This window comes from Seriola aureovittata, chromosome 4 (assembly GCF_021018895.1).
Source record: "Seriola aureovittata isolate HTS-2021-v1 ecotype China chromosome 4, ASM2101889v1, whole genome shotgun sequence".
Taxonomy (NCBI): Eukaryota; Metazoa; Chordata; class Actinopteri; order Carangiformes; family Carangidae; genus Seriola; species Seriola aureovittata.
In genome coordinates, this window is record NC_079367.1 from 27,109,683 (window position 1) to 27,122,904 (window position 13,222).

The window sequence follows — 13,222 nt, forward strand, 5'->3', positions numbered from 1 at the left end:
GGCAGAGTGACTCATTCATTGTTACCTTTCAAATTCTTTGTTTAAGCAACAGTTCACCCCTAATGTAAAATGAACAGTGGGATTAGATGGCAAAACACCTGAAGCTTCTCTTTTAAAAACATTAAAAAAATAAATGTGGTATTTAAATTATTAAGTTATACTGAAGGTTCTGTATAGATTATATAAAACAGGATTATATGGTAACAGACAAAAAGAGAAATAAATTCTAAAAACAAAAAATTTATATTAGTTCTTGCAATATGTAAAGTATTTAGTTTTACATTCTACATGTACTGCATCTAAACTTAGACATGAAAGACTGAACAAGTGAATATAGTTCTCCTTATTTTTATTGTATAAAAAAGAAAAAAGTACAAAATTCATGTAAAAGTTTACAATAGAAAAAAGTTGAAAAACAGCAAATACACACTGCATGTGACTGACACCGAGCGTCCCTGGCGGGAGGGAGGCGGGCCCCTGAACCAGGAAGTGCGCTCTGACGAGAAAAAGCAACCGCGGGAGAAGAGCAACTGCAAAGTGCTGACAGCGCCGGGCTGACCATCACCTGCAGGGTGAGTGATTTCAGTACTGACAGGTGGACATGTGGAGTATCGAATGGGTTATTTTATCAGACATTACTATGTGATGACAGCGAATATGGCTAAAAACACAGCTAGCAAACTGATCTACAAATATGAATACACAAGCAGTAAACAAGTGTCTACTGTGCTAGCATTGCCACTTAGCCACATGTTAGCTGAACATCTGCAGGCTGTGGTATCATCATGACTTTATACATGAAGGCTTTCCAAATGGCCCTGTGCTAAAAACATTAAAAAAACCAAAACATTGCAGCTGAGGCCAAGTGAGAGTGGTATGATGAATACAGCAAAACAAAACCTGACAAAACACGTTCGCCGAAGCCCAAAAGCCAAAGTTTTTGAGGTGTTTTAAGTGTAAAAGGTCAAATACTCCATTAAGTGGGCACTTCAATCCAAAGTACGTTACAGTACCTACATGCATATTTTTTAGCATGTGTAGCACCAGTCGCACTACCACTGTCCACATTAGAAATACCGGGTTTAATCTTGAGTGAAATGGGTTTTAAGTTCAGTCAGTTTAAGCTGTTAAACAAAAACTTTCAGTATTGCTAACAGTGTGTGAGGCCTGATTCCTTCTTTGTGCTTTAAAGAGTACACAGGGAGAGATTTGGTTCTTTTCTATCTCATCTGATAAACGTTTAAAGCCAATACATCACTTTCAGTTTCTGGAAAGGGTCTTGTCAGTGTGTAATGCTGATTATACACAAACACTTCACATCATAAACATAGTACCGTTGAAATGATTGGGTTAGGGTTTTTTTTTTTTTTATTTCTATTCTGATAACATTTGAAATGAAAGTGATGTATTGATTTGTGTATTAACAGCTTTAACTCCAATCTTATTCGACCTGTTTTAACAGTTACAACTTAAGTACAGCTTAATTCATAGTTCTGATCAGGAATGTAAGAAAAAAATAAATAATACATTACATAAAAAATGAAAAACAAACAAACAAAAAAAGCTACAGATAAGCTACTTTCCAAAATAAATTAATATGAGCAGTTAACATTTTTTTTCCCAAACTACAATGAAAATAATCACAACCAAAGGGGTTATTTTACAAACATCATCAAATAAATTTCAACAATCCAAAGATCCAAGTCATATATTTTTTTTTTTTTTAACTCATGGAATACCGTCTCAAATCCACTGGATTTAAATTCAGACTTGCTCTACTGTTGCCAACGGCCGCTCAGGAATTACAAAAAAACATCTTCCAAAAAACACAGTGAACTCTCGCTTTGATAAGTACTTTTTAAAGTTCATCACTTAGATTCATCTTTTAGAAGAATATTTACATACGATCATGTAGCTATAAACACTGTCAACAACACAGGCGAGTGGAACCCTGCCAGCTCCCAACACTGGCAGTATGAGTGGTGTGGAGGTATGTACAGTGGCAATTCCCTACGTGTGTGTGTGCGTGCGTGCGTGCATGCATGCGTGTGTGTGTGTGTGTTTCTGTCCTGAAATGACCTTAAGCCATGCTGAAGTTACAACATTTGAATGTAATGCAAATGACACTTGAATTTAGTTACTGAAAACAAAGCACTTAAAGAGAGAATGTGTGTATTTCTGTGTGTGTGTGTGTGTGTGTGTGTGTGTGTGTGTGATTGTCCTGGTGATTAGGCCCGCAGCAGAGAGCTGAGCAGAAAGGCACATTATACGATGAAATGAAGCAGTTTCAGATTGGGAGAGAGAGGTTCACTCTGTGCTTGGCTCTCTGGTGGAATCACACCTGACTTTTCCCTGCGATGCAACTACAGCGTCCAGTTTCACAGTTTATAAGAACAAGGGCATAGGATGCAAAATAAAGACACCACAGTGATATGCACACGAGTGACGAGGGTCAAAACATTGTCTGTAATAATTTGAGTTTCCACAGCAGAGGAAGTTATTATCATTACTGGAAGGTTTTACATAATCAAAGGGAAGAATTGGAGAGATATCATCTGTTGGGACAAAGAGGACACATCCTCCAGCAAAATAGTGGCTGATATTAAAGAAGTAAAAAGCTCCAAAAGATGATCAAGACCTTCTCTTCAAAACCAGGTCATTTACAAACAGAGTCCTTCAAGCCAATTCTGAAAGATCTGTATTTACCACACTACATAAAAACTCTGATATCTCAGTATACACTGTTTGACCCAGGTCAGCCATGCACACATACACACACTGACTCACACACACGCCTGCTACATAAACAGCTGAGCCCCGGGACGTTGACAGAGACAGTGAAAGCAAATTGTTTTTACGAAATATACAGGTAGAAAATTGACGGTCAGTCCGTCAGCTGCAGTCTGAACCAGCAGACTGACTGACTGACGAACAGACTGTCATTCAGACAGACTGGCAGAGTCCAGTTTCTGCAGGTAGCATCCTGATCACAGGTAGACAGCAACACCTCCAGCTCCTTCTCCCAGATTCTTTGTTCAAGACGATGCGTTAGTCCTCCAGTCGGGATTGTTCTCTTCACCAGCCACAGTCTGACAGCCAGTGTGACCAAGTCCTGAATGTAAAAAAGTTGCCATGGTAACCGGTGGTTGCAGGCGAGAAAGCTGCCTACGTGAGCCTGTAGAGAGTGCTGAGAGTCTGGGTGACGAAGTTGAAGAGTCCTCGGCAGGCGTCTCTCCAGTCCTGCCAGTGGGGGGCAGCCTGCTGTGAGAGAGAATAACAATGATGTCAATGTTTGATTATTCAACATCTGACCTTTTTAGACATGACAAGATGCTAAAAATTTGCATTTATTGATAAAATGACCAAGAAAGAGCTCATACAACATAATAGACTAAATCACACTACTTCAACTTCATGCAAGTCACTGCTGTCCCCTGTTGTCCAGGTTGAAATGTGGAGCAGCAGCTAAGAAAGACAAAGGTTCCAAAGGTACTGGAGTGGACTTGAATATCCACAAAGATCCTGGAACCAGTAAATATTGAAATGAGTCATGTGACTTTTTCTCAAAGTGTGTCGGATGATAGTTTATGAAGCGGCGTGGTTTCAGATTTGAGGCGTCTGAGCTGCTGCTGCATTTCTGAACACGTCAGCTGTGCCAAATGTTTAAGAAATATCATTTGAAAACTACATAATAACAGCCTGGGTGGAAAGAAAAAGATCCCTTGAAGCGGATTATTCAATATCTCACAAAGGCAGAGAAGTCAGCATTGAAGAAAGCAACATGATGTCATGTTAAGGGAGAGAAATGAACAGAGGGATGAAGTGGAGAGAAAGAGAGACTGTGTGTCTGCATGGGCAACACTCAGCACAGCTCAAACAAGAGGATAAACAAGTGTGTGTCTGTGTTAGGGATGCTACTCTGAACTGCCTGAACCTCACGTGCCTGCGGTTAACCCTCCCTCCCTCCTTCCCTATTTCCTTTCTGTACAGTCTCCATCCCTCCTTCTCTCATTCCTTTTGTTTCAAACTGTTCATTTACAAAAAAGTGTCTGACTGTGCTCTTGGCCCGGCTGGGTTGTAAACAACACACACACGCACAATTTCCCCAATTTCCCCTTGAGAATAAAGTATTTGTCATGCACACACACACACACACACACACACACACACACACACACACACACACACACACAGAGCAGACAGACAGGACACAGCTCAGTGAGGGCAGTAACCGCAGAAACCTGCTACACATGTTTGCAAAGGGGTTGTTACACCCTCATAAAGTACGTATGTGTGTGTGTGTGCGTGTGTGCGCGTGCACGCGCGTGTGCGTGCAGTCCATGACAGAGTGAGAGCCAAGGGTAGGTGACGTCATCTTTGTTTATGTGCATAAGGCGGGATGGCGAGGGAGAGAGAGCAGTGGGGATGTGTGTGTGTGCATGTGTCCATGTTTGCGTGTGTGTATGTGTGCGGTGGGGGAGGAGGTGGAGGAGGGGGGGGGGTTGCTGCCAACTCCTCACGCGATCTAGAGCACAGAGGGAGGGAGGGGAGAGATAAAGAACTGACAATAAAAAGAAGAAAGACAGCAGAGGAAAAACATGCTGTTATTTTATCAGGGTGTTTTAAAACCAAAAGGATTCTCACGAAAGTAAAGTGAGATTTTTTAATGTACAAAAATGACTTGACTGCCAATGACAGGCAGAGAGAGAAAGGAGAGGAGGGAGACAGAGAAACTGTTTAGTATGACTGTGATATGGAGAGAGAAAGAGAAGAAAGTGAAACGATAAAATGAGAGACGAAGGAAAGAGTCAGCGGGAACAGATGAGAGAGACTAACAGGCTCACAGCACACAGATGACATTGATTCACTCACACATGCAAGTATTGATCTGTCTAAACTACTGCACGCACGCACGTAATTAAGCATGTATGCAAACTCACATGTTCACCCATGCAAGAACATGCTGGACTGATAAGACAGTTGTGTCTGTGTGTGTGTGAGAGAGAGACAGAGAATCAATGTGCCTGTGCTGTGTTCAAGGACACTGTAAACATTGTACACACCCACAATAACCACTAAAAACCACTACACAACAACATGTGCGGCCACTGCATTGAGACTGAATGTTCAGGTGTTGTATTGGCGTCTCTTCCTTCAGCAGTTTTTAGTTTTTTATCAGCTTGTTGACGGTTTGTGTGACAGTCAACATCTCAGTCACAACTTTTTAAGCCTGGTTTATGCGTCTGCGCAGGATCGACGCAGAGCCTGCGGTGGGGTTTCTATGCCACTGTGTGTGGATTTCAAAAAACGGTAACTGAACCTGAACGCATCATGTTGGAGTTGGAGCTACATTACACAACAGTTACTTTTAGTGAAATTACTGCAATGCAGAAAAGAGAGAAGACGTCAGAGGAGATGAGGAAGAAGGAGGAAGAGTTTTCTGTGCTTGTCTGGCCACTGAGAGACATGGACGACTCATGCTACCAACAGTTGTTGAAGTCTGCATTGCCACGATGTGTTGTTACATTTCATCACCAAAAGCTCTCAAAAAAATCATAATCATAAATAATTTTTTGTTGGTTCTTTCTTCTCTATTTCAGGTCGGTGTAAGTGTCCATATTAACTTATCTAAATTAACATTTTGTGGTAACAGTCATGTCTCCCCTCTCCAGAAAGACTTAAACATTTCCAGTTAGCTATCTTAATGGTACTAACGGAACATTTAACCCCACCCCTCCTCTTACCGCTCTGTGGAGGACTCTGGCATTATATTCATCTCCAATGGCCCTCAGCTGACTGGCCACTCTCCTGACCCCCATCTCCTGCACTGCCTCTCTCCTGGGGGCTCTGTGGTGTAGTGAAGCCCAAGATGGGTGCTCGTTCTGGGGCAGCAGGTCAGGCAGAGGCCCCTGTTGGCTGGAGGCCTCCTGGTGCTCCTCTCTGTCTGAGTCTGCGGCAGAAAAGGCAAAATATATTCAGAAAACCAGATACTAACAAATAAATACATACAATGCATTTCTCCTTCTTCCTCGTTTTATTTCTACCGTTGTTCTTCCTCATGCTCTGACTCTGTCTCTCTCTTGAGTAGAAATGTGCAAGTATGAAAAGACAGAAGTGCTTTATTGGATACACAGAGCCTCTGGTTATGCTTAATTGATTCTCAACAAGCAGCGTACATTAATGGCCTCCTTACAAACTAATGTAGACATTTCAAGTCAGGGGGATCTGTGCACATATAATAACACGCGGGCAGACTGCACAGACCACGCTGCCAAGCAACAAAGACTTATTTAGTGAGCAAACACACCAGCATACACCCAAAAACACACAATACCATACACAGACTTCCCACAAACCCTCAGTCGCACTGACTTTCAGGTTGTTACTGCTCATCACCTTCAACATCAACACAACTTTGCAAGGAAATGCTCTGTAGAGGGAGATAGCCATAAAGGTTTAAATATCGTGTATGCACATGCATGTTTATTGTCTCTGATGCAGAAAAGAACAGGAACAGGATTTTTTTTTTTTTAATATGCAAAACATGTTCATCAAGTCTTTCAGTCTTGACCTTTGAACTTAAAAAATAGTAACTGTGGTTGCCAGTGGGGTAGCTTAGTTCTCTGACCTTACACACACACACACACACACACACACACACACACACACACACACACACACACACACACACACACACACACACACACACACACACACACACACACATCTCTTAAGGAGGCTGATGGGTGATGGTGACTTATTTTCCTCTTCATGGAACTTGGGAGAGTAATCTCTTAATCTGCTTAATAAGTCTGGTATGGAGAGGTACTGTATGTGTGTTTGTGTTTGTTGTTTGTGCGGGTGTTTTTTAAACAGACTGATACCTATACCTTCTGTCGGGTCACTTTAGTGTGACAAACAGGGCTAAACCTACTAGAGACATTATGATTTGATGAGATCTGATGTGACTGCGTTTTATGTTATAGAAAACTATTATCTATTTATGTTTACTTACTTGTTCATTTAGTTATTTTTCTTGCTTATTCTATCTCTCTTCAATTTTATGCCATGGAATAGTGTAAGCATGTTAATCCCATGAATGATTTAACGACCACAAAAAACCCGGAGTATTGACATTTCACCTCTTTTTTCTCTTCCTTCTTCTGTTTCTGCATTTGATCTTTTTTAATGTGACACAAAACAAATTAAAAAGTGCTTCCCATTTGTTTTTGTTCCATTCACTTGAGACAGGAAGAGATTGTTTAAATCCTAAAGGATATCACAGTAAGTGTAGGTTTGATACCAGCTCTCTGTGAGATGAGTAGATACCCTATTCTAACCCTGTTCTTCGACACACCTTTGGATCCCCAGCTTGTTTTGTTACTTTGTCCAATCACAGCTTTTCTGTGAGGCGACCCCTGTTTCCTGCATGGAGATGATTGCCTACGGCAACCACAACTCTAGTTGCCACAGAAACGGGCACCCCTGGCAACCACAGCATTTGCTTTGCTAGGAGGATTACAACTGATCCTTTAAAGATGCAGGTGACTAGACAGAGAGAGAGAGACAGGAAGAGAGAGAGACAGAAAAGAGAGAGCGGCAGCAAAAAAAAAAACACAAACGGGAAAACCCTGGCTTGTTGCCAAGGTAACTCTAAGGCAGTACTCCTGGAGACGTCTCAGTGTGATTGGCCGAAAGAGCGGGGGGCCGAGCTGTGATAGGGTGGACCGGAGGAAAAGGGGTGGGGCAGGGGATGAACCTGCCTGTGACAGACTGACAAGGTGACAGAGAGACCCCCTGACCAGTTGAATATGGGAGCCAGGAGAGACTGGAGGGTGGTTTGGTTGTTGGGTGGGGGCCGGCATTAAAAAAAACAGACTAAATTAGATAAAAGAATAAATTAGAATAAATAAATTAGATAGAGGCAGAAGGCTCAATGATGAGCTGGATAACTCCCTGACATTTTAACAACACAACTAACAAACTGACTGATAAAACATCTGACAAATGAACCAACATGTTGAAATTGAAACCAGCTAACTGCCTAACTAACAAACTAACTGACTGTTGAACAACCCGACATGATGCAGGTTTACATGTTATCTTCACTAAGAGATAACACTGATTATTTACATTGACTTATTCAGTGATGACTGAATGATGGGCTGACTGATTAATAAAGCAACTGATTAATTAGTCATTCTGGTTTGTGTCTGGTTTATTGACTAACTCGCTGATTGAGCAGGAGATTAACAGAATAATTAACAAACTGACTCCATGGTTAACTGACTGTGTGATTAGTAGACTGACTCATAAGCCTGATTAACTAAATCACTTTTCTGACTCTTCAACTAACAAACTTAACGGCCTGACTAAATAAATGGCTTACAAATGAGCTCCCTGAGAAATCTGCAGTCTGACTGAGTGGCCTCAGTGACCGCTGGTGACAGACTAAGGATGACTGACTGACCGACTGACTGGGTCCTCATGGTGGAGAGGTCGTGTGGCTCTGGTCCTATCTGTTGGCGGCACCTGGATGTTGCTGGATGTCCTCTCAGATCATATTCTTCATTAATGTTTCAAATCTATTGTGCTGTCATCCTGATTGTCCATGCTGTAAATCTATGTTGTTCTATTCTGTACACACAGCATCTATTGCATGTCTGTCCGTCCTGGTACAGGGATCCCTCCTCTGTTGCTCGTCCTTGGTTTAAGCTTGATTACAGATTGTTTAGCCCCTTGAGGAAAATTTGTGATACCGGGCTAAATAAATTATATTTGACTTGACTTTTTGCTGCCTGGCTGAGCCGCTCAGAGCAGGAAGAAATGCTGCACAGTGTTTCTTTCTTGCAGCCAGAGCACACAGGACAAGTCTGAACATGCCTGAGATGAACAGCTGACCTACAGCTGAGAGGGGAGGAGGAGGAGTTGGAGGAGGAGGAGGTGGAGAGGGAGGGTTTATCTGTTTACATTATTACAAATCTGTCACAACACAGTGGCTCAATGCCAGATGTAAACCCCCTTTCCTGTAACCTGCTGGGCCACTGATGCCTCCTGAATTTCCTTTTCTACAGCTTCAAAAAAAAAAAAAGGTTTAGATTTATTCTACTTGATCCATCACAAGAGAATAAAATGTGTCTCCCTCTTAACTCAAAGCTCTCCTGTTTGACTAAACACAAGAGCTTAGGCAAGTCATAAATCAGCAACTCAAAGACATTTTATGGTGCTACACAGAGTGACAGCAGTAGGACAAACTTCTATTCCCAAATACTACTATTACCCAAATAGGTAGCAGCTAAGTTAATTTTTTTGATTAAAGTTTAATTTTTGACATTGCACAACCAGGAGATTTCCCTTTCTATTAAGTCAAATCAAAGAAGCGTTTTTGTCCATCACTGCCAGTGTAACCTCCCTCTGCTCGCCTCATTAAGTCAAGACAGACACACATCATGCATTGTCTGGTGAACAAAACCGTGTTGATTAGTTTTAATGTCTGACTTCTGTGTAGCTTCATGACACAGCGGCCTGCTGGTACAAGGCCAATCTACAAAAGACGAGTCACATGTTTATCCCTGTAACAGCTGTAACACATCCCCTCACACTGTACTCCCCCTCCACCTGTCCCCCATCAACACTGCCCAAACAGTCTCCTATCATAGAAACACAGCCCTGGGTGCAGTGCACACATAACCAACACTCTGCTCCTGACCTTGGTGTTGACTGGGTGGAGGTCTGAAAGGCAAACTGTGCTGTGTGGCTGAGTTTTCATTCATTTACAACAGAAACCTGCATCTACTGCTGCTGTAATCTGTCAGTGCAGCGTGTTCCTGCAGCAGTGAACCTGGCGGCACTGGCCATAAATCAATGCTGGCTCTATTGCTGCTCGTTCTGGCAGGCTAAATGATTACTAATGTGCTCTGACACAGATCGCACTGGTCTTGGTGTTACATTGTTCCCTGTCCCTGTCTGTGAAAACAAGGGGAGAACTAACCAATATGGTTTTAATGACACTATGCTACAACTCACTTGTAGCTCGTATTAATGTGAGATTTTTATCCTCCTCTACTCTCAGTCCCACCTGTAGGGGATAAAATCATAACCCAGTCAGCACTGTTTTATGCTAATTATAAGTGAATTCCACTATCTTACCTGACTCCTCTCCTGAGAAGGCACTTGGTGTTGCTGCGCCTCCACCCCTCTCTTCCCTCCAGCGGCAGAGTGGCGAAGGAGGGGGCGTTGGTGATGGCAATAACGCAGGTGACTGCTGGTGAGTTTGGGTCTCGTCAGGCAGCGGATATGGCAGATAGAGAGGCTGCAGAGGGTGCACATGATGGTGGTGGTTAGGGTGGAGGTGTATGGCACCAGAGCCAGTGGTCATGGTAGTAGTGGTGAGCAGGCCGGGCCAGGTGTGGAAGGGGCGAGGCAGCTCCATGCGGCAGGTATTTTGGGGAGGAAGAGGGCCGTTTCCTCCTCCCCCAGTTTCCCTGACGCTCTCGATGGTCTCTGCACGGGCCATCTCAGTAGTCGCCTAAATCACACATGAAAAAGTACATTTATAATAACACACCCATAGACAGCAGGTACTGCTGCATCAGAGCACACATTATACACATGTATAGAACTGAAATGATTAGTCGATTTGTCAATTGACAGAAAATTTACTGGCAACTATTTTTAATCAATTAATTGTTTCAGTCATTTACAAGAAAAAATAGAGAAAAAAATACTTGCACATGATTTGCTGTTTTTCTGTTTGAGGTCAAACAAAACAAGAAATTTGAAGACCTCACCTTCAGCTCAGCAAAATTCATTGACCATTCTTTGATGTTTCACAGACTAAACGAATTATTGAAAAAAAAAATTGTATCGTACATGAATTTGAATTCAAATGAACACAAAAAAATACTACAAAAACTAAATAATAATCATAATCATAACTATTATTGTAGTTATAATAACACAACTACTAAAAATGAAAAACATCAGAGAACAAATTGTACGTTTTCTGGACAAAAAGTCCAAACACTTGACAGGGAGAAAATTTGTGAAAAGACCAAGCATTTCCCTGTACATTTACTGTACATTTACTGTACATTTCCCTGTACATTTACTGTACATTTACTGTACATTTCCCTGTACAGTTTACTGTGCATTTTACTGTACACAATACAGGTCCAATTTTAGCTCCACTGTTTTTTCCTCTTCCCTCCGCTCTACAAAAAGTTTGACCTACCAACCTATATCCTCCTGCTGACCGGTAGGGGGCAGCGGCTGGTCCGCATCATCATGACCACGAGACTTATGTTTGTAAACAAATCCGTGCCACCCGAACACGAGGGACCGTGCACGCACACATACGCGGACACACACGCACTGGAGTGCAGGGGACCGTGCGCAGCGGCGAGTCACGCGAGCATTACAGGGTAGGAAGGAAAGTACCGACGTTCAGCCGTTCAATTAGCAGAAAACGGTGTGGACAACCCCGTGATTAAAATTGTAGCTAATGTAGTTTTTAAAAACTTAAGGAGTTTTACCCCCCCACCCCCCCACCCCAAGAGCCAGGACAAAAAAACTGAAATTTAAACAATTAAAACGTTATTTTTTTCAAACCCCGCGGTGTTAACCACGAGGGTTGACCGTCCTCCGGTCCGCGGACACACACTACCGCGAAACATCTCCGTTTGTTGTGTTACCAAGATTTTCAGTATGTCCGTTGTGCATCAACAGGATGCTGTTTCGTTATGTTTTTTTTTTTTTTTTCAACTAGGCAGCATGTTAACTTTTGTGTATCTGACATGTCGGGACTTGACACACACATGAAACAAACAACGCGAAAGGGTCGAAGGAAGATCAGCTCACTTACCATTAAGAAGTGGTCCATTTAATGTTACGTGTAATACTGTAAATCTGAACGTTAGTCAATGTTAAAGTAAGCAAATCGTTTAAAAGAAGCAGCAATAACTATCGATTCATCCAAAGTTTAAACCGCAGCTTTTCCTGACAGCTGGACAGATGATGCAACTCCGCGCTGTCAGATTCACCAGCAGCTAATGCAGCAGTAAAATTCACTTACTGGGTCTATGTGACGATCCGTGGTGAGGCTGTGTGCAGGTCAGAAAGCGGCGGTGACAGGTGGACATCAGAGAGAGTAAAATGTGCAAGAAACAGGCAGGTGAAGCGACAGGTGAAAGAGCATGGGATGTTCAAGTCCAGGCGGGGGGAAATGTGTCACTCCATTTCAAGTTTCCCAGTTCGGATTGTCTCGATGAATGTTGTCTGTTGTTTCTGTCTCAGATTAACCCATCAAAACCAAAATATCGGCGCCCAGCCGACTACATGGAGCGAATAGCGGAGCAGGTTCGTGCCTGTGCTGCACGTACTTTCAGGTCTGAGCTCAGCGTCAGTTTCCTCCGCTTTTAGAGGATCTTTGTGAAGACGGAGGATTGGAGTCAACATCCGGTGGGAGTTTTCAAAATAAAACACACGCGAAAAATATTCCTCAGAAAAATGTCTTCGTTTGGTATTATTAAAATTTTTACGTTGTACAGATGTGCTGAGGTTTTAAACATCTGCAAAAAAGACATCATTGTGGTAAAAATGATGTGTTTAAATCTATTTAAAAAACAAAAAATATGTACTCCATAAAAAGTTCAAACTCAAACATACACATTTGGTCCTATTATACATGCATATTAAGTTACTTATCAACTCACCACATACCAGATTATTATTTATTTACCGTGCACCAGTGTACAGTGTGTTTCATTACCAGTTTAATTCTCCATTTTATATTTTGATTCTGCACTCCTGCAATGATGCCCTTTTCTCTGACGCCACTAAAGACTTTTATTTTTTACGGTTGAATCACGGTGTTGTGAAAGTAGCTTGACTTCCTTCACATAACTCCGCTACAACAAGTGCTGACATGCTCCTTAACAGGATGCTGCTGTATCAATTTCCCTCAACACCCCACCCCACCCACCACCGCTCTATTTTGCTTTCTTTCTTTTTCTTTCTCTGTGTTTTTATTGTTATCAAATTTGAGACTTTCTGCAGGATTACCCCAAAAACCCCAAAACATTTCTTATGTTAATCTCCCTCTTGTTGTATGTCTATTTGCTCGTCTGTCTCTGCCCATAATCTCAGTCCAGCAAACTTTACTGTCATCAAAAAGTCCCTCCGAAGGATTAACAATTTAATGTCCCTCATATCCTGTATTTTC

General features: G+C 42.1%; 1 protein-coding gene across 2 annotated transcripts; it reads right to left on the reverse strand.

Moving 5' to 3' along the window:
• Positions 1 to 332: 332 nt before the first annotated feature.
• On the reverse strand, positions 333 to 12,408 carry LOC130168256 (uncharacterized). Of its 2 annotated transcripts, none has more exons than XM_056374981.1 (4): positions 12,074 to 12,408; positions 10,150 to 10,528; positions 5,745 to 5,950; positions 333 to 3,258 (listed from the first exon to the last, which is right to left on the reverse strand). In XM_056374981.1, exons 2-4 carry the CDS (start codon positions 10,514 to 10,516, stop codon positions 3,166 to 3,168), a joined length of 666 nt encoding a protein of 221 aa, XP_056230956.1. In that variant the 5' UTR covers positions 10,517 to 10,528; positions 12,074 to 12,408; the 3' UTR covers positions 333 to 3,165. The 2 variants fall into 2 exon arrangements, with proteins under 2 accessions (XP_056230956.1, XP_056230955.1); XM_056374980.1 differs by having other exon boundaries at positions 333 to 3,261.
• Between the last annotated feature and the right edge of the window lie 814 nt (positions 12,409 to 13,222).

Bases quoted from the DNA above. Each gene is read 5' to 3' on its own strand.
- LOC130168256 (XM_056374980.1), bottom strand. From the start codon at position 10,516: ATGGCCCGTGCAGAGACCATCGAGAGCGTCAGGGAAACTGGGGGAGGA. The intron at 5,951-10,149 runs GTAAGATAGTGG...TTTCTGCCGCAG, and splicing joins CTTCTCAGGAGAGGAGTCAG to ACTCAGACAGAGAGGAGCAC. The intron at 3,262-5,744 runs GTAAGAGGAGGG...TCTCTCTCACAG, and splicing joins CCAGAGTCCTCCACAGAGCG to CAGGCTGCCCCCCACTGGCA.